This window comes from Castor canadensis, chromosome 9 (assembly GCF_047511655.1).
Source record: "Castor canadensis chromosome 9, mCasCan1.hap1v2, whole genome shotgun sequence".
NCBI classification, from domain to species: domain Eukaryota; kingdom Metazoa; phylum Chordata; class Mammalia; order Rodentia; family Castoridae; genus Castor; species Castor canadensis.
Window position 1 is genome coordinate 144,286,651 of NC_133394.1, and position 21,537 is coordinate 144,308,187.

The following is a 21,537-nucleotide window of genomic DNA, read 5'->3' on the forward strand; positions in this document are numbered from 1 at the left end:
AAACACAGCTTAATGCTACTGGGGATCCTCTGAAGGCCTTGTAGAATGCTTCTCAGAACTGTTCATCTGGGACAGAGAAAAGGGTAAAATTTGTCCCTTAAGTGGTCAAGGGTTGCTCTGGGGAGGGGGTCAAGGGCAGGGGTAAGGAGTTAAGCCCCTGGTGCTTCCAGTTCTGTGTGTATATCAGAACAGCTCAGTGGGTCTTCATAGGGTTTCTGAAGAGGCAGATGGACCCCTGGGATGGAAGTTGGAGGTACTTGGCACAGTTAAGGCGGTGTTATGAAATTTTACTCACATATAGCTTGATGTCCAGTAACAGCCACCATAAAAGCAAGAGCGTTAGTTGGGCATAATCAGCCACACTATCAAGGGAATAGACGTAGTTTGCATTTGTATAAAATTTTATATTTTTTCTCTATTCTCTCATTTTGTAGTGTTGAGATTTAGTTATATACAAGCTTAATGAAAGCTGAAGTTCAATGCAGTGTAAAATAAAGGAGATAATATTTGTCTTGGTCAATTCCAGAATTTTAAATATTGTTTTTGAGGATGAGGAAAGAAGTGCCTGAGTATTACATTGTGTAAGGATAAACAAACAGACAGACAGACAAATGAATAAGCTGGAGAAGAATAAAGATCATTTCCCTGTGTTTGGTCAGGAAGGTGTTGTAAGATTCTGCCAAATCCAGGCCCCTCATAAAATAGGGCTAAGATTTTTTTCATACACTGTCCACCTCAGAATTCCCCATCTCCAGTAGCCTATGAGACAATGAAGTGTTTGAGAATAAAACAAAGCAAGAGGTCAACCCAAGGCAAAGGCAAGAAACCTGCATAGGCAAGTCTTCGGTTATAGAGATCTGTGAAGATGATTGTAATAAGATACAAGACCAGGCAGAAAGTCTAACATGAATAGTTTAGAAAATAAATAGGTTAAATCCCAAATGGCCATACAAGGGTATATAGAGGTTAGCATTTTATTCATTTGTTTCTTTCCTTCTCTCTATATTTGCTTGGTATAGAAGCTAAGTTCAGTTAATATAATTTCACTGGTGTGTTTTACTAAAGAATTGATGACTTTACCCTAATAGTTATGGAATTAATAAAAAAAATTTCCAATTTTATCAAAATCTAAAAAAAAAGTAAAAATGTAAGTACATTTAAGGCCAGTAAATATGAAATGATTGAGTGTGCTGAATTAAATTTATGGAAATATTATCTAAAATACATTTGCAGTGTAAAGTAACAGCTTACATTCAGTTCCAATCCAGCATTCAAATACTGAGTGTTTCTTTTACATGCTCATGTGTCCAGCTAGGAATTCTTTCTCACCCTTTAATTTGTTGTATCTTCCAAAAATATTCCATGATCCTCTTCCAACTTGAGCTAGACAATCTCAAGTCTCATTACTTTTATTAGAGCATAATTATAAAGTATATTTGTTTTTGCCCTGATCTCTCTTCTAAACTTCTAATCAGTGTTTTAAATCCTAACCTCATTATCTCACAGATATCTCAAATTTTATATATTCTTAATACTAGTTCTGATATTAAACAAGGTATATGATTTTCAAATAAATATCTTTTCTTTGTTGTCTTTTTCTTGACGACATCCTTTAAATCACAGAAGCTTTTAGTTTTGATAAAGGCCAGTGGATCCATTTATTCCTTTGTTACTTGTGTTTTTGGTGCCACATCTAAGAAAAACATTGCCTAATCCAAGAGACCTTAATTTTTGTATGATCTGACTCCAAGACTGGGGTTAGGTGCCATTTCTGTGGGCTCTTAATGATACCCACTGCAAAGCAGAACCACTGTATACCAACATTGGCTGTTAACGTGTCTATCACCACACTGAACTCCAAAAGGGCAGGCTGTTACTGGTATCACTGTGTGTTCAGAGCCTCCTGAATGCCTGGCAGGAAGGAGTCTCCCATAAATGATGACTGGGCAACAGATAGAGTGTGTTAGAAGATCAGATCTTGGGTCACATGGGGTTGTGAATCAAGGCCACATATGAAGACATTTTTATCACATCTAGTTGGTACTCAACATAGTCTATGCTATTTCTACTTTGATTTTTATGTGTTCTTTGAGGTTTGCATTTGTTCTCTTATCACGTCTGCTGAGTAAAAAGGGAGAGGAAACGTAAGAGATTGCTTTGGTGAACTAAGATTACTGACCAAATACTCCCATCTGTTTTCTCCTTTTCTCTCTGACATCAGCCTCTAACAAGGGCTCATACTTAAATAAAGAGAGCTTAACAGGTACTGTCTGGAACACCGTGAACGTGTGTTAACTCATTTAATCCATACAACAATACCAAGAATTAGGATCTGGTATTGTCCCTCTGTGTAGAAGTGGATACTGGGGTTCAGAGAGTCAAGAAGCTACATTTCAAAGTAGAGAGAGTCTACTTCTCACCTCTGTGCCAAACTCAGTCTCCGATTCTCTCTCACTGGGACTTCGCAGGTGCCTAGGTCTTGGGGTAGGAATTTCTTGCAGCAATGCACTTTCTGCCTTGGACTAAAAAGTCAAACAAAATTACCACTAGGGTAATGTCAGGAATGCTATGAAAACCTCAGTTGGCATCTCAGAAGAGAATAATCAGTTTAAAAATACACGCTGTCCCTCTTTAAGGGACAAAAGCAAGGGAAATAGTTTAGAAGAATGACATTAATTCTTGAGCATAATATTCATCTGGGCCAAGCAAAACACTGCATTCACATGTATGATTTGAAAGAAAATTGAACGGTATTCAAATCCACACAGTTTGGAACACACAAAGCAAGCCAGACAAGTTCTGGAAAACTGCAATCAGCACTGAACAGAATATTCACATTGTTCTCTCACCCTGGCAGCTTGAAGCTTCTCCCTCATGCGTTCCCTCATGGAAAATTCTGCAAAGCCCGTTCTGGAAGTTGAAGGAATTGGAGGTAAGCCTTAAAGAATACAGGAAAATTAAATGTTTAAGAGCTAGGGATGTAGTTCAGTGGACAGTACACTTACCTAACATATACAGAGTCCTGGGTTTGATCCCCAGCACCACTAAACAAACAGAGTAACAAACAACCAAACAAACAATGGGAAATTACTTTTAAACATTTTTCTCAAGGTGAAAATTAAATTTTAAAAGTGACAGAATGTAATTTTTCAAATTCAGAGCTTTACATAACATGAAATGAAGCTGACAATCCTTCTTTTGATGTGGTAAGTACATGTTTTGACTTCTTTGAGACTGACAGTGAAGACCATGGTCTGGTCAGAGGCTGTCACTTTGATTTAACTAATACACTGAATGTCATCTGTTTATTCAAGGCACACAAACACTAACCAACTCAATTACCACTGGGAAGAGGCTTTTCAATTTGGTGACTTTTCTCATGTTTATTCACATAATCATGATGGAAGCAATGGCTAGAGAAGATGGAGTCATGCCTTTCCTGATAACTAGTAACACAGTAGGTAATATATATTTGCATGTGTCTCAGGCCTCCAAGTGCCTACAGTGGTAGACTACAGTTGGTGAGCTATGGGTTTTTCCTCCTTTGCTCAGTGGGCATCCTTTAACTAGAATGTTCACCCCATTCTCCAGCTGCTGGGTTCCAAGGTAACACCAAGAGCCCTCCTTCAGGCTGCTCATCTCTGAATCTCAGACTAAGCTTCATAAAAATTCTTCTCTCCAGGTCTTGATGACTTTTTTTTTTAAGTTGCCAAAATTAAATTATCTACTTCATTTATATCAACTTTCACTGGATTCTGAACTTTCTCTGTAACAAATACTGAGAAATTGGCTCTGAAAATGATACTTTAATCAGAGAAACTAACATGAATGAATGGAAAACAGATGCTAGTAATGAAGAAATTTATATTATAGTTTCTCCCTGAAGAGACAGTGCAAGATGGAATTGTGGGGGATGGGCACACTTCTAATAGATGCCTATTTGATTTGGAACTACAGCATATTCAATTAAATGCTTTCCTTGTTTGGAATGTCATAACTATATATAAGTTTGATTAACAAATTAGAAGCTAAAGTTTTCAATGCATGGATTTGCATTTGTTCAAAAGGGATGTAGCACCTCTGGGCATATACCTGGTACAGTATGGGAGGCCACAGGGTCAGGGATGCTGGTTTCTTAGCCTGACCTTGATAGCACTGGGAACCCTGAATGGAGCTACAGTATGACAGAAGGTCCCAGGTTCAAGGTGAGGAGCTGGGCTGGTAACACTTAGGGCAGCCCAGACCAATGAGATGGTTAGGAAGTAAAAAGTCAGGACAGGAATCAAATATTTGCATCCTGGTGGGCAAACTTGATTGGAGGCTCTGTCGGGCATGCTTGATGTGTTCGCTCAGCTCACATTGTGTGATGCCATCTATACTTTGCTGCTGGGTGGGGCAGAGTTCAAAGTCCATTTCTGTTCTCTAGGACTTCCGTCTGGTGTTGGTGGTGGGAGGGTCTGAGTACTAACAACAAGAGACTTCAACAAGAATACTAATAACAAGATGCCACAGAGATGGTCTTCTCGGCCTGTCCCAGGCTTAAAGGGTACTTTCCAAAGGGGTGATGTATGTTTGATTTTTGAAAGATGAGTAGATTGGGTTAAAAAAGAAAACAGAAACAAAACCTCCAATAGGGAAGGGGTTTTTCTAGGGAGGGGAGCTAAGGGAGTGATCTACTTGAGTGCCTTTCTTTTTGGAAAATACTGAGGGACAACCAGATGGAGAATTTTGTGAAGACTCTAAACTGACTTTATGCCTCATATCAGGAGTCTTCTATGGGTCCCTGACAACCACTGCTGGGTTACAGTACTGCCATTGTGGGCAACTGGAGTCTATGAGCTTCTAAAGACCAACCAGGTTAAATTCAAGGATGCAGCAAGTGAGAACACAGATGCTGGAGGCCAGCAGATTAAAGCATGAATCCTGGCTCTGTCACTTCTAGCTATTGATTCTTTCTGGATCTTAGTTTCCTAATCTATAAAACAATGCATGAGGCTTGATGTGGTGGCCCATTCCTGTAATCTCAGTTACTTGGGAGGTGGAGATGGAGAGGACTGTGGTTTGAGGCCAGCCCAGCCAAGAACTTAATGAGACCCTGTTTCAACAAACAAGTCAGCTGTGGTGGTACATATCTGTAATCTTAGCTATGCAGGAGGTTTAAGTAGGAGGATCATGATTTGAGGCTGGCCAGGCAAAAATGTAAGACCCCAAATGAAAAATAACTAAAACCAAAAGGGCTGGAGGTATGGCTCAAGTGGCAGAGCACCTGACTAGCAAGTATGACAACCTGAGTTTAAACTCCAATATTGCCAATAAAACATAAAATAGGACTGGTCTGACAATTAAATAATAAAATACATGTAAAAACCTTAGCATGGTGCCTATCTGACTCAGAACATGGTCTTACATTCTTAGTGTTTAAAGTTGTCAGATTTATTTTGTTTATCTGTCTGTCCACCTATATATTGGTCTGTTATGTCTGCTTAATCCTCTCTCTCTCCCTCTCTTTCTCTCTTTCTCTTTCTGGAATAAATGAAAGCTTTCCATAGTTTTCTCAGCATCAATCCACAAACATTAATGAGCTGGTCACAAAGGAAAGCCTATGGACCCATTTATAGAACATTAGCTTCAGCCCAGGTTAACAAGCCTTTCCCAGTAGGCTCACTTTGCAAACATTCAACTCCCCCTTGACATTTAAAAAAGGGGAGGAGTTCAAGGATAGTTCAACATTTGAAAGTAATCAATGCAATTCACCACTTTGACAGACTGCAGGGCCAAACTGCATGATCATCCCAACTGATGCAGAAACATTTGACAAGACTGAACATGCTTTCATGATAAAAAACATTCAGAATCCTAGAAATAGAAGGGATCTTCCTCAACATAATACAGGAAAACTACAGTTCACATCATATTCAATAAGACACGGAAGGTAAGGAAAGATAACTGCTTTTGCTTCTTCTATTCAACCCAGCATCGGAAGCCTCCCTCAGAGCAAGTAGGCAAGTAAAAGAAATAAACACCATCCAAATTTTGAAAGGAAGATATGAAATTTTCTCTATTCACAAATTACATGATTGAATATATAGAAAACCTGACTCTACAAAAAAAAATCTGTTAGAATAAATACTTGAATCCATCAAAGTTGCACAACACAGAAAAAACACATGAAAATCAGTAGCATTTGTATATACCAGCAATAAGTAATCAAAAATAAAATTAAGAAAATAATTTCATTTATAATCACATCAAAAAATAAATAAAACACTTAGGAGGATACTTATTTAGAAGGTGAAAGACTTCTGCATAAAAAAGTATAAAACATTCTGAAAGAAATGAAAGAACATAAATAAATGGAAAGATACTGCATGTTTGTGGATTGGAAAATTTAATATTGTTAAAATGTCAATCCTACCCAAAACAATGTACAGACTTAATGCAATCCCTGTCAAAATCCCAATGATATTTGTTCTACAGAAATAGAAAAACCCTCCCTATGTTTCTTGAGGAATATTAAGGAACCCTGAGTAACTAAAACAATTTTGAAAAGGAACAAATTTGGAGAGATTACAAAGCACATTACAAAGCTACAGTAATCAAAACAGTGTTATATTAGCACAAAGACAGAAATACAGACCAGTGGAATAGAATGGAGAGCCCAAAACTAAACCCTTGAATGTATGGTCAGACGATCCTCCATAAATGTGCAAAAACTGCTCAGTGGGAAAGGATAGTCTTTAACAAATGGTGTTGGGAAAAGTGGATATCCACATGCAAAAGAATGAGTTGGTTCCTTAACTAGACCTTATATAAAACGAAATGGATAAGGGCCTAAACATAAGACCTAATACTAAAAGAAGACAAATAAGATAAAAATTTCATGACAATGGATTTGGCCTTAATTTTCTGGACCTGATACCAAAGACACGGGCAACAAAAGCAAAAATAGACAGCTGGATCCACATCAAACTTAAACACTACTGTGCATCAAAGGAAGACACAATCAGCAGGGTGATCATAGTAGACAAAGTTCTGTTCTCAGGGAGCTTCTGTCCAAGTAGAACAGACAATCTGCACACCAACAGCTCCCACAGGTGAGATGCACACTGAAGGAAAACAGGCCAGGAGAGAGGGCAGCCTGTGGGTAGAGGGAGGAGAGAAGGGCAATTCCTGCTAGTCAAGGAAGGCTTTTCCAGCCTCTGCCACTCTCCAACCAGATGCCTCCACCAGGTCCATGTCCACTTAGGTATCCAGCAGGTATCTTAAACTTCTCATGCCCTTTCCTGAAGTCTACTCCCAGACTTGTCCTTCTGCCAGCTTTCCTCTCTTTTAAATGGCAACTCCATTTCCCAGTTGCTCCCCAAAACCATGGAGTCATTTTTCCTCTTTTACAACTTTGGTTCAATCTAGTAACAAACCCTGTTGGTTGTACATTCCAAATGCCCAGATTTCCACCATTTCTTCCACCCCTCCCACAACCAGCCTGAATCCATTCCCCACCATCTCCCACCTGGATTGTTTTATTGGCCTCTACCTAGTTTCTGTACCTCTATTCTTTATTTTATTTTTTAGGTACAGAATTAAATATTCCATTTATTACTTATTAGTTTGTAAACCATAAGAAAACCAATCTGGTCATTTCCCCCACCAGCAGATCTTGTGTTGGAATGGAAAATGTCAATATACAGATTTCAGCAGCCAGCAGACACTTCATGAAACTGACCCAAAGCCATGTGGAGCTGAATGACAGGTTTACCATCTTCACATACACCATTAACATTAATACCTTTGCAGTGCAGATTGGCCAGATCTGTTACTTGGCAATGAGAAAAACTGAATGCAGACACCATGCCTCGGGAGAAGGCCACCATGCCTTGGGAGAAGGCCTGCCAGGATTGCTTCTGTCCCCTGGTACACAGCAATTGCCTCAAAACTTGGGCCAAAATATTTATAAAGCAAGCAAACAAAAAGACAGACATACAGGCTCTCCTGAGACGGGGAGGTGCATCAGTTCTCAGGTAAGCAGGACAATAAGCTGACTAAACAGCCTCCTAAAACACAAAATTCCAATTTTCAAAAGCAAAAAGAGCCTAACCTCATAGGAGTCCAGCATAAGATACGATGGAAATGTCGTGTTCACCAGGAGACAAGGGGCAAATGGCTGTTTGATCTGTGGCTCACTGTCCCCCAGTTCATCCAGAGACTGGGGACAGAAAGATGTGCCTCTACTCTTGCCTGTTCCAAAGTCTACGCTTGGCACAGTAGCATGTAGTCTGACCATGTCAGTTCTCTGCCATACTCCCCAGAGACTCTCATAGAGAGTCTTAGATTAACGTCTAAGGACCCACAGGCTGAGTGCCATCCCTCTCCTTCCTTCTACTCTGCTCCCTTCTCTTACTTCCTGCTCACTCTCTTTCATCTACCCTTGCCTCCAGGCTGTTCCTTAAACATACCAAGCACTCTCTTGTTTAAGGACACTCCTAGAATATTCCCCCACCAGGAATCGCTCATTTCCTTTTATAAACACTAGCTTTTCCCATCACTCACATCCAGCTTATTATTTTTCTCTATTGCACTTCTCCCCAGCTGCCATACTGCGTATTTATCAGGCGTATTTCAATTTTTTTCTCTCTTTTCCTCTCACGACACCAACAAATGGGACATAAAGTGTGTGAAGGTCATTTATTACATTTTATTCTTGCTCCCATTTTAAAAATTAAGAAACTGAATTTAGAGAGGCCAGGAAACTTGTGCAGATAAGACAGGTAGAGATGGTAACTCGTGTGTGATTCCAAAGTCCACAGTCTTAACTGCCACAACACGGGCGTCTTTCAGCCAATTGTTTAATAAGGAAACAGACAGACAACTTCCTTTAAGTGGGAATCAAAGCCTAGGAGTGCTCTGCTCTGCTTTGCTTTGGAGCCAACCAAAGCTGGGCAATTGGAGAAGACTGAAAAACTCAAGATGGAAGGGACCAAATTGCATAGGGCCTCAAATGCCAGAAAAATAATATTTTATGTGCTGCGCATTACAGACTTCTGAATAGAAAAGTGAAAGAAGTTTTAAAGAAAGACTAATGTGGTGTTTTATTGTCATGTGTTCTTTGACTCCTCCCTTCAAAAGGTGGAGCCTAATTTTCCTGCTCTTGAATGTGAGCTGGATTTTGTGACATGGTTCTAGGAAATAGCACATGGACAATTTCCAAAACTGAGTACTTAAAGATATCACTGCTTTCACCTTGCTCTCTGCCCACTGAGTGTTTTCTGTTCAAAGACCTCTGTCTGAAATTTCCACCCAACTCCCACACACTGTTGAAGCTCAATTCCTCTGTTGACTCTCCTGTCACACTACCCCGCCTCTTGCCATCCCATAATCATTTCTGTGATCCTCACAGTTCTCACCCTCACAGCTCTCACCACTCCTGGTGGCTTGTTTGCCTCCAGCTCTAATGTGCATTGGAATTACTATGTGTGATACCTGACCTGCTGTCTTCCCTATGTGACTGACTCTCTGCTGTTTTTGACTTTTTACTTCTGACTGACTCTGGCCATACAGGATCCATACAGGATCCATCAAGTGCTCCATTCCTCACTCTTAGGGATGTTTTCTCTGCATCTGAGTCCACCAGTAGTGCTGCCCAAATCAGCAACAGTTTTCAGCTGTATCCAGGGCTTTCTATTTAGAGATAAGGCCTATAGGAAGTAATTAAGAGCAAATAAGATCATAGGGTAGAGCTCTGTAAGGTAAGATTAGTGTCCTTACTTTAAGAATAGCCACTAGAGCTACCTTCTTTCCTCCAACACCTACATAGAGGTCGTGTGAGCATAGAGCAAGATGGCAGCTGTCTAGAAGCCAGGAAGAAGGGCCTACTATGATTTCACTCTTCCAACCTCCAGACCTATAAATTTCGGTTGTTTAAAGCACCCAGTTTATGATATTTAGTTATGGCAGCTTGAAATGACTAAGACAAGTTGTAAATCTTCAATAAGAAGAATTTTGAAAAAGAAACAGCTATATGGGATAAAGTTTGGTTCTTTTCTACTAATTCCTAACAGCTCTCATTGAATCACTGCCTTTAGATTGGAACCACATTTTTCTTAGGGTTGGACTTCAAATCAGCTTACTTCCAAAGCTCTTCAATTTCCAACAATAACTTTATTTGCCAGCTCTGCCGCAGTGAAATAGTATAACAATTATGTAACAATTGAAAAATGTAACACTCGACTTTTGTCTAATCTGCCTTTCATGAAAAGCCAGGAGTGATGGGAATGGTTTTCTCTGCAATGAGCAGATAATTAATGATGTTCTCTGTACTGGGGAAGAACAAATGCTGTAAAGTACAGGACAAGTTTCATGAACGGTGTCCTAAGAGAAGAGGTTGCCAGAAGCCACCTTCTTTTCTCTCAACATCAGATTCATTTCAAGTCCCACTTGGTTGACATGTAAGTCTTCCCTAACTATGTCATCCTCCTTTGACTTTCTACATACTTGATTATCTGCACAATTTCTATTTCAACTAACAGTCTAACTTACTATAGAAACATGTCCCAAAGCTGTGTGTCCTGTCTCCTAGACAAATGCTACCCTAGAAAACAGCCCACAGAGTTGTGACATATTGGGGGGAGCAGTAGTGGCTATGCATGAAAAATAATACCCCTAACCACACCCTGTAATTCCCTGCGCTGAGCTCACGGTATGCAATTAATAAGTCTGAGCTGGGTGACACTTACTCCGTGGCCCCCGCCGGGCTGTCACACTCAGGAGGCGAGTCCCAAGCTCTTCCTGTGAAGGATCCTCTTGGGAGCCATCGTGGGATTTTTCTGACACCATTTCCTCTGGGTCAGTAGTTGGCAGCTGTGAACAGAAGATAAAAGGTTCAGAGTTGCCCAGGGTTGCTGTTGGCCTTAGGTCTTCACTTGGGATGAGGCAGGCCACCAAGTGAGGGGATAGGCTTTAGTACTATTCAGAATGGGACAACAGTGGTCCCTTTCAACTGAGTCCCTGTAGACACACCCACCCAGGAAAGTGGTGTCAACCCTGAGTTTTTCTGGGAAATTTTATTATTGAGGCATCCCAAAACAAGATGTTTATTTTCATTTTTTTTCTAGGTAAAATGTGTAGAGCTCTGCAGAAAATCACAGTGGGGTAATTCATTCCCAACTCCAAATAGATTGGAAATACCGTTAGCGTGACTGGCTTATTTGGGGCAAATACTGATTCCACACTTTAGGTACCCCCAGGAATAGACTCTGGTATCTTCCCCAAAGTCTCAGGGGAGGAAAACAAGGAAGCACAATTGGCATTAATGCCTTGGTGGCCAGGCAGACTAAGGCTTGCAGCCAACTCAGACTGACTGTGGACTTTGGCAAGAATTCAACTTCCCTGTGCATTACTTTCTTGTCTGTAAAAGGACTAGGTCAATAGGTAGGAGGCATTGTGCACAGTTTGGCGATTCTGATTTAAATAGGTGGCCCAGGGTAGACCAGAGCCATGTTAATAAAGCCATGGTCAGGTTTTCTAGTATGTGTTGAAGGAAAAGGATAATGCCTGTAAACCAGACACACAAACATTCAGGGTTGAGGGCTGTAATATTCCTTCTCCATTCCTGTCCCATTCTTCTGTTTAGTACAAAATTCACTACAGCCTTAGCCCTGATCATCCATGGTTCACTATGCTTGTGCCTTTAGAGCTAAGGGACTGAATACTTTTTGTCTGTCACCTCTCTGTCCCGTGCCCAGAAATGCAGGGGCAGGCTGACCCCACAGGAAAGGGTTAAAGCTCTAGGGTGCTAAGTGTGGCTGCAGGTCTCCCTGGTCCCCAAGAGTGGCTAGAAAGAGACCTTTGTAACCCTTCAGCACCTCCCAACCCCCTGAGCCTGCCCCTGTGTGACTTCATCACAGCCTGCAGAACACAGGGGTGGGGGGCGGTCCTCTTGCTCAGCTTACCCCAGCAGGAATGTGCTGAGCATGGAGGAGCTGGGAGGGAGGTTTCTTCCTGGTCTAGGATCTCCCGGTGCCCTCCTCAACTTCCCTGTCCATCCCTCTGTGGGTAGCCAGCCCCACCACGTGATTGCTGGCTCAAAATGGCGATCCCTTTCCCTCCCTCCCAAGCCCGCATCTCAGTTGTTCCAGGCAATAGCCCTTTCCCTGCCTCCCTTCTCAGCTCCTTGCTAAGAGATCTGCTTTATGCGAAAAGGTTTACCTTGCATGGAGGGTGCTCCCTAGGCGAGGAGCTCCTGCGGAAAGGTGGGGATGAAACAGGCATGGTCTCTGGCTCAGAATAATGTGGAATTTGGGCTTGGAGTTGGAAAGAGGGAGTTCTATAAGATTTGTAATTCTGCACTGCCATCTACTGCCCGTCCTTGATTATGACACTCAGTGACAACACTAAAACAGGCTTCTTCCATGCTTTCTAGACTTCCTTCAGGAGATGGAAGAAGTCTTAAAGGAAAAATACTCCAACTATGGATCACAGCCTTATTATGAGGGCCATTTATAAGACCACACACTAGGGTTCTACACACTGGTTCATCCTTCTGCATCCCTGCTTCACAGTTCCCCAGAGCCGGCCAAAAATTGGTACCCATGGGAGGCATGCTGCCTACGGCAGATTCTGTGTGGTCCTCTGGGGCTGCAAGAAGATCACTGGTCAATCACACAATACACAGACAGACATAGTTTCTCATCAATTCCTACCCGTTTTTTTCTTCGTTGTCTTTGGGACTTTGAGTTCTTCCGTCTTCCCACATCTTCATCCTCATCATTTTCAGTGAACTCCTTTGTTAAAATGCAAAGAGAAGAGCGGGAGAATGTTAAAAGAGGAAGAAGGGTGTGATTTTCAGGTTTTCAAATTAAAATCACCATCTTGATCTTGAGCCTCCATCCACTAACATCAAGTGTTAATGAAATGTAAGTGGCCATCACCATCTACTCTTCTCACAGTACATGCTCTTAAAAAGCTGAGTTCACACTCGAAACATTGTAAGTTAGATGATGTTGGAGCTCCCATTGTTTCAGGTGCTCATTCTTGCTTACAACATTTATTGAGCACTTATTGTGTTCCAGGTCCTGGGGGCACAGGGAAGAATACAACAAGCTTCCCACTCTCGAAAGTCACATTCTAAGAAAGGTGACTAACACGTAAATCTGCCAGGACAGATGGAGAGCCAGGACAGACATTGGATTCATATTTGGGATTTCACAGGTTAGGTGTTTCTACTTCCAGTTTGATAAGTACATAGGGAAAAAAATACACCATTAAATCACCAGGAGAGTTTCAACTTAGAGGAAATTTTGGCAGACCTTCTCTTTTTGTACACTATGCTTTTTAACGGTTTAGACATAAAATATTAGTGGCCAACTTTAAAGTTGGCCACTTTTAAAGTTTTCTACTCACAGAGTTTTACAAACTGAGGCATCAACACTTCTGAGTGAATAAGAAATAGCAGGGAATTGTGGTTCACACTTGTAAGATCTGGGAGACTGAGGACGAGCATCAAAAGTTCAAGGTTAGCCTGAGGTACATAGTGAAACCATTGAAGGGGGGGCGCTATTCAGAGAGACTTGTAAGATAAACACAGAACCTGTGCCTTGTACTCCAAGTTTATTAGAATTCCTTCCCTAATTTTAGAAAATAAACTGAAACAAAGCTGGAACACCATGCCTGGATATTAGCAACATAAGATTTCAAAGAAACTGCATTTGGATTGCTGGGTCAGGTTCAATTATTCCTCATTCCCCTTGCCTCTTAGGGGTAGGGAAGACATGAACTTTAATTGGAGGAGAGAGGTGAGAGCTCAAGCAGAAAGCAAGCTTGGCTTGGGCTTCTGCCTGGTCTGTGTGACAAAATCTCTGTGCTTCATGCTTTGAAAGAGGCCACTCTTGCTCTGGCTCCCTTTTCTCAGGGTCCATAATCCTCAACCAATGGAAAACGGTACAGTAGTGCTTCCAGTAAGATGGAATGTAATCTCCAGAAGGGCACAGCGTTTTCTTCATTGCTAGATCCTCAGGGATCAGAGACACAAAACATGTTTGTTGCAAGAATGAATAAACAAATAAGAGATTTATGTGGTTAGTACTTGATATCTTGATAGTCGGTACTTGTTAGTACTTGATAACTATGCAGATCAACTGCATAGTTTTCTGAGGAGTTTCCTCAGGCTTTTGTAAACACTGTATTGGAAACAGCAGTGTTTCTATTTCTGTGCCTATATGCCCTTAAACCAAAGGTGAAGTAACCGTTCTGAGGAATACTCTCTCTGCTCAGCGATCTATGGTCTCCAAATTGTAGACAGCTTTCCTTGTCTGGTCTGGGCAGTGCTTTAATAAGCTTTTGTACCCATGAATCAGAAATTGCAAGACTCCAGGGACAGAGGATTTTTATTAGCATTGTAGTCTACAACTGTTACCTTCATTCTATTGTTTGGTTTTGGTTTTTTGTTTTTAAGAAGTCAACGTGCTTTAGGCAGAGCTGGGCCTAGTAGCAGGTAGTAAGTTAGAACTGCTGTATGTTGGAATTCATGAAATTCCAAAATAGTCTTAGAAAGTTCAGGTAGAGCTTGGATCCCTGGGGTTCCTACAACCCCTCCCCATATACCCCCACCCCTTCACTACTGATGATAGAGCACCCTCAGCATGCATGCACTATGTGTTTGTTAAATTGTTCTAAATTTGCCCTGAAGATGTCTCTGTACCTTAAATACTTACTTAACAAAAGGCAACCTACTTAGTATGGAAACTGACAGAAAACCTAAATTGAAAGTATACTTTTGTAACAAGTAGTTGAGTGTCAGATAATCTCAGCAACCCAGCCAGTCACAGGAAGCTACACACCATATGCAAATAAGACAACACTGAGCAGCAACCAATCAAGCTGTATCTGTACCTCACTTCTGTTTTCTGCCCCTAAATGATGCAGAGTGGAGCTCTCTGCACATCTTCTGGTCTGTTCATGAATTGTTCTTTGCTCCATTAAGCTCTGGTAAATTTTAATTTGCCTGAAATTTTTCTTTTAACATATGCAGTAAATGCTTGTTCCTGGTCTAGACTTCTTCATTCACAAATACATCCAAGCAACCACTTACCTCTGCAATTATTTTTGCTTTTTCTTCCCTGGGATTCATTTTAGCTGTGATGTATCCTGACAGGGAAGGAACAATGAAGAAATCAGGCATTTTGAAATCAGTGAAATATTGTTTCTCCTACTGTTGATGAATATGAAGACTTTCTCTTCACCAGGAATCCTGTAGACTCCAGGACTGGTGGGAGTAATGACCAGAGGAGAAACAAGGATGTCACACCCCCTCAGTCCCCATATACCTGGTTTTATTGTGCAAACACTGGGAGTCAGGTGACCTTGGTTGGAATCCAGCTCCAGAAGGACAATTTCAGAGCTTCTACTCTCTCCTCAACCTCCACATTTCTGTCCTTCCTTACTCTTTACCCTTGACTTTGGTTCTCATTTCACAGAGCAAAGAGATGAGGCCAGAGAGGGCTCCAAATCCCTTTTACCCCATCCACCGTCTCACTGAATCATGTCACCTCTCTGCTTCCACTTGCCGCCGTGAGTTAGCCCTGCTTCCATCTAGATTATCACTGGCCCCAACACTTCTTCCTCTAAAACCTTGATCTTGCTGTTGCCCGCCCTCACCTGGACAATCATTTCTCCCTGCTCTATTGCTCATTCCTAACCGTGTTAGAAGTCCTATAATTTGTTCTTTAAAAAGAAAAAAAAAGGCTTATCTTGACTTTACTTCTATTTTCAGCTATTGCTCAGTTTTTCAAACTTTGTAGGAAAGTCTCTCAAATTATTCCCTCTGTTTCTAATTTTTTGGAGGGAGGTTGGGTCTAGCATGCCCTGCAGTCACTCTCACCAGTATTGCTGTGTCTAATGATTAATTCTCAGTCCTCACATACTTGACCTCATCAGAGGTGTTCAGTGATGAAAGCCATCTATCAGTTCCTTTATAAATACTTTTATCACTTGACTTCTGGGATGAGTTCTTTCCTGGTTTTCCTTCTATCACTGGCTGCTTCTTCTCACACCCCTTTGCTAGTTTCTATTAATCTCCTAAACTCAAATACTAGAGTGCTTTGGCCTCTGCCCAGTCTGTTCTCACTCCCTTGTCTCTTTTATCTGATTCTTGCCTTATACATTAAATATATACTGATATTTCCCGAATTACATTCTGAGTCTAGATAGATGTCTCCCCAGAACGCTACATTTGAGCATGTGACCCTAGGAAGGATGCCTCCACTTGGCTTAACATGCCCCAAGCGATGCTCCTGCTTTTATCCCCAGGCCTGTCAGGACTGCAACCTTTCTGTCAATAAACTGAAAGCCATTCTGCTCATGCTGAAAGCCTTGCAGTCATCCTCAACTGCTCTCTCACTCTTCTGGAACACACACACACACACACACACACACACACACACACACGATGGTTAATTTTAGGTATCACCTTGACTGGATGAAGGAATACCTAGAAACAGGAAAGCATTACTTTGGGTGCATCTGTGTAGATGTTTCCAAAGGAGGTTAGTGTATGAGTCTGAGCAGATGAGGGGGTAAAGCCCACTCTCAATGTGAGGGCAGTCATCTAATCTGCCAGGTGCCCAGAAAGAACAAATGCAGAAGGAGAATTGGTCTCTTCTCCTGACCCTAAAGACTAGGACATGACTGTATTCTGAAGTCCATGCTCTCTTGGACTCTAGGACTCTAGAACCAGCAGCCCCCTGGGTGCTCAGGGTTTTGGCCTCAAACATAGAGTTTGATCATTGGCTTCCCTGATCTGAGGCCTTGGGACTTGTACTGCACCACGCTACCAAGATTCCAAGGTCTTCAGCCTGCAGATTGCCTGTTTGGGACTTCACAGCCACCAGAATCATGTCAGTGAGTCCTCTAATAAATCTCTTCTCATGTGTCTATAAACGTATTCTGTTGGTTCTGCCTCTCTGGAGAATGCTGGCTCCAATCCATCAGAAATCCTGCCAGTTTTGACTTCACATTATGTTTAGGACTCAGCCATTTCTAACACCACCACTATTGCCACCCGAGTCAGGCGCCACCTTCTCTCATGCAGATGGCTGTAGGAGCCCCCTGATTTCTCTGCTTCCCACACTTCTCATCTACAATATTTTCTGCATTGGAAACCAAAGTGACTGGTTGAAAAACTTTTAAAATGAGATTGTGTCCTTTCACAACTCAAAATTTTCTGATGATTCCCTTTGTCAACTGAGTGAAATCCAAAATCCTTTCAAAATCTTACATGGGATTTAGCACTTGAACCCCTTTGCACCAAGGTCTTTGCACTTGTAGTTCTGTCTGCCTAAAACTCTCTTTTCCAAGTTATCTGCACATTTCTCTCTCTCTCTTTCTCATTCCACTTCACTCTGAGACTTCTTCCCTGAGGACTCACAGTACAGTGGTAAGTTCTTACTTGTGCCCTCCTAAGAACTCCCTTCATACTTTACTGTGATCTCTTTTTAATGCAAATCAACATATATATTTATATGTTTGATTATCACCATTAGAAAAAATATAGCTTCAAGAGGGCAGAAATAGTGTTTTGTTCATTGTTTATCCCCAGAGCCTCGAACCATGGTACACAATAGACAGTCAAATATTTGTCAGATGAATGACGAAGTCACTACCTATGGCCACTGTCTTCATGGCCACATTCTGGAACCCTTCCTTTAAAGCTTCATTGTCCTTCTAAGCTGCTGTGAAGACTGAACGAGAGAACAAGTGGAGAAATAACCAGGCACTGGGATGACAAATCACAAACTGTTCTTAGTATCCTGGGATCCAAATCTTAGCTAGGAGGTCTCATTTAAGCAGCTCATTTAAGCAGATTACACTGCCCTTCCTAGAGAAATTAGCATGTTAAAGGGAAGTCAAAGATCTGCATTTTTATTATCCTCCACACTGACTCCTCACAAGGCACAAGGAGAAGAGAAATGATGAAAGCCCATCAGAAAGTAAAGAGGTGGGAAGATAATTTACAGCCAACCAAGGAGCAGACAAATAAACCTAGAAAGGATGCAAAAGCTCTCCAATAAACAACTCAGGTCATGATGAATTGGAAAAAAAAGAACTGTGAAATATTTAGTAAGTTGAAAAAAAAGATTCTCCATGAATTAAAAAAAAAGTCATACATGGAAGAAAAAATAGAAGTAGAAAATGAAAAATATAACAGCATTATTTTCTTCTCATTCTTTCCTGGTCATTACCTTTGAATGAGTTTCTAAGGAAATCAAATGACACCAAAATTTATTTTTCTTATGAACACTGTGGCTTAGAAAAGATAAATCAATACAGTTCCACTTTAATATGCCTCTTGTCATCATCATTTGCATTGGGCACTTGCTAATATATTCTTTGTGATAACGTCAAAATAAGAGCTATGATTTACTGTGCACTTATTCTGTGCCATCCCTAGATATATGTTCCCTTTATTCCTCATAATTATGCTTCTACCTGAGTAAGAACTGCCTCAGTTTATACAGGAGACTTCCACAGGTTATAGGATTTGTCCACGTTGTAGTTATTAAATGTTGTATTCAAAAACTGACCTCAAGACTTTGTGATGCCAAAGGCCTCCTCTATTCCTCTCCACCTCTGAGTCTCAATATTTAGTCTTGGCAGTGGTGTCAGTAATTATTCTCTTCCGTTTTATTATTCTAGAAATATTTAAAATTGGAAGCTGTGAAGCATTGCATTGATAGTGTTGATATTAATATAATTAATATTGAAGGACAGACTGTAGGAGGTCCCAAAAGGTGATAAGTGGTCAAGGAGACACCTCTCCTTCCCAGGAAACCTCTATCTGCACCTGAGAGACATCCCTGCCCTGGGGCAATATACAAAAAGGTTATAAAAACCCAATCTCCAACTTGACCCATGGGACCATGGGTTTCCCAGGTCCCCCTGTATGCCCTCCATGCAGCCTTTCTCTTCTCTTCTCTACAAATAAAATCTTTCCTACCTCTGCTGCTGGAGTCCGCCTGTGCTTTCATTCTCAGAGCGGGCTCAAGAACCCTGAGCACCTGAAATTCCTGCGCGTGTCATCTGCGCATCGTATTGCTTCCTCTCTCCAAGGGTGACAAGTTTATAAGGGCTCAATGACAGAAAGTGTGTAGAACAGAGAACAGCATGGACCAGGCTCTCTGTAGTGGTGGGTTGTATTATTATAGGTTAGATGACAGTAGTAGGGTTTATTATTAAGAAGACATGATGGCAGAGAGGGTCAGTGGGAGAAAGGAGTAAAGAGGAAAACAGGGTGGTGGAAAGAGGAGAGTCATAAGGAAAGTCTTAGGGATGTTCAAGCCCCATTTCTCTCTTTAGGCCCACCACAACCCACAATGCTGATCCCCTGCCTTCAGCCAGGCCCAGGATTTCCTATGTCCATCTGTGGTGCTTCTGAAACCTTCTGCCCTCCTACCCCTGTGCATTTTCGCCCCCCCCCCCCTCCCCCGCCGCCCCTAGGAGATCTTTCTACCCATCCTGCTGAACTTTCAGAAACTTCAGGAGGTGTCACACTCCCCCCTTTTGCAACTTGCTTTCTATATAAGTCATTTCAGCCACAGCTTCCTTAGTATAAGATTGGTGACAAATACCCTTGTAGAATGATTTGGTCCAATAGCTATGACTGACGTATCTATTTCCCTTGATGTGTGCACATAGGACCCTATTTGTGCTGGGCTGTGTGGTACAAGGCTGATGCATTTACATGAAGGAGTAAGTGCAGAAGCTCCTCCCAGGAAGGAGTCCTGCTGGGCTCCCAGATCTTTAGATGTCTTTATAAATCTCTTCTGGCACTTAGCTCGTTGTGCTCTTATTATCTGTTTATTGGTCTGTCTTTCCAGTAACCACCCAGCTTCTGACCTGGTTGAATTCTTTTTTGCACACGCTAAACTTTAAGCATGTTGCCTGCTGTATTGGTAGTGTTTAATAAATGCTTGCAGGAATGACTATAAATGAGCTCTAGGTGATCTGTATAAAGAGATATTTCATATGGCACTGAGTTTACTTGCAGAAAAGTTTATATAAAAACGCAGTAGCAGACATATATTTCCCATTGGACTTTATTAGCTTTTCACAGCCCCTCTTTGCAAAGAAGGAAAATGAATAGTTTAAACCATGGCCAGTAGATTTTCCTGAGGTCCTTGGAGCACAGCAGTGCTCAGCCCTGTGCTTAAGAACACTTTCTCTGTCCAATGCTAAGGAAAATGAAGTTTGCAGTAACTATTACTCCTCCCCTTGAACCAGATTGAACTAAAAGACCCTGCAATGCAACAGGCAGCAAAGAATTCACAGCGAGCTGGTCAGAGGATTTCTACTCAGGGATCCAGATGAACCGGATTTACATTTCCTGCAAACCAGACACCAGACAGCAGCTCAAATCAAAGCTGCCACATAATGGTCTGCATTCCCATTGCAGAAAGTAAGAATGCAAATAACTATGAGAGCCCCTAAATGTCTAATGCATCCAACCCACTCTAGGGCACCAAGGGAGAGGCTGAATTCCAAGCCACTAACTGCAAACGGGAAACCATTGCTGCAGCCTGGTTCAGTTAAGAACGGATTTACCTTAAGGAACTTTACAAAAGGCACTTTGTAGGTTCTGCCTTCAGGAATGGAGTGCAGTGGAGAGAGACAGGGTGGATCCTGCAGAAGAATCTTCTACAAAGGTCCCAGGGAAGGGCTGAGTGTCAGAGAGCTCCTGGGCTTCTCCCCGGAAGCCGCAGCCATGTCTCAGGGCAAAAACATCAGCTTAGCAACCCGTTCCCAAGGAAGGTCACTAGATGGCTTTTTTTTTTTAAAGTGACAGTTTACTTCTAGTCTTAGAATATGAACAGACCTGGTAATCAGAAGAAGCCCCACCATACAGAAGGACAAAGAGAAATCAACTTAGTCCCAAGGGAGATGGGTAGAATTCAGTCAGGCTTTCAACTGAACTTCACTCCTGTCACTTGGTTGTTGTGCATTTCTGGAAAGGGACAGGAGATGCTCAAGGTGGGGTGATTTAAAATCATAAAAGGCCATCGCTATGCTGAGAAGTTAGCTGGAGCAAAGACTTTGATGGCTGCAGTGTTTCAGACTAAACATGGAAGCTTGAACACACACATTTGATTTCTGCTTATTTTCTGAATCCCACTCTGGTTACTAAAAGGGTATGTAAATATTATGACTCAAAAAATCAAAGGAAATGGGAGAAAAGGCAAAACAGAGCAGACCAAGGGAAGCCACCCTTCAACTGTGCTAGTGTGTGTGTGTGTGTGTGTGTGTGTGTGTGTGTGTGTGTGTGTGTACTATAAGGGTACATACAGAATGAGGAAACAGGCTCAGAATTTGAAGCAGTGATGGTATGGGCTGAATTGTACCTGTACCCTGTACCTCAGAATCCAACCTTGTTGGAGATAGGGTCTTCAGAGGTAATAGAGTCAATGAGGTGGAATCGAATTCAAAAGGACTGTGTCCTCATATGAAGAGGTAATTTTTTATTATTATCATATTATTGCTGTATTGAGAGTACAT

At 41.6% G+C, this 21,537-nt stretch overlaps 1 protein-coding gene across 8 annotated transcripts in view; it reads right to left on the reverse strand.

Annotated features, from left to right (window-relative positions):
- Positions 1-20,761, reverse strand: part of Cc2d2a (coiled-coil and C2 domain containing 2A) — a 99,655-nt gene extending 78,894 nt beyond the window's left edge. For 6 of the 8 annotated variants that reach the window (XM_074042580.1, XM_074042583.1, XM_074042584.1 and 3 more), the window contains exons 1-4: positions 12,202-12,672; positions 10,731-10,854; positions 2,850-2,938; positions 2,421-2,522 (exon numbers count right to left, since the gene is read on the reverse strand). In XM_074042580.1, coding sequence (XP_073898681.1) covers positions 2,421-2,522; positions 2,850-2,938; positions 10,731-10,854; positions 12,202-12,348 — 462 coding nt within the window. In that variant the 5' untranslated portion in view covers positions 12,349-12,672. Of the gene's footprint in view, positions 1-2,420; positions 2,523-2,849; positions 2,939-10,730; positions 10,855-11,945; positions 12,073-12,201; positions 12,673-12,695; positions 12,777-15,082; positions 15,139-20,589 lie in introns of those variants that run through there. The other 2 variants (XM_020171637.2, XM_074042582.1) reach the window with 2 other exon arrangements.
- Positions 20,762-21,537: the final 776 nt, after the last annotated feature.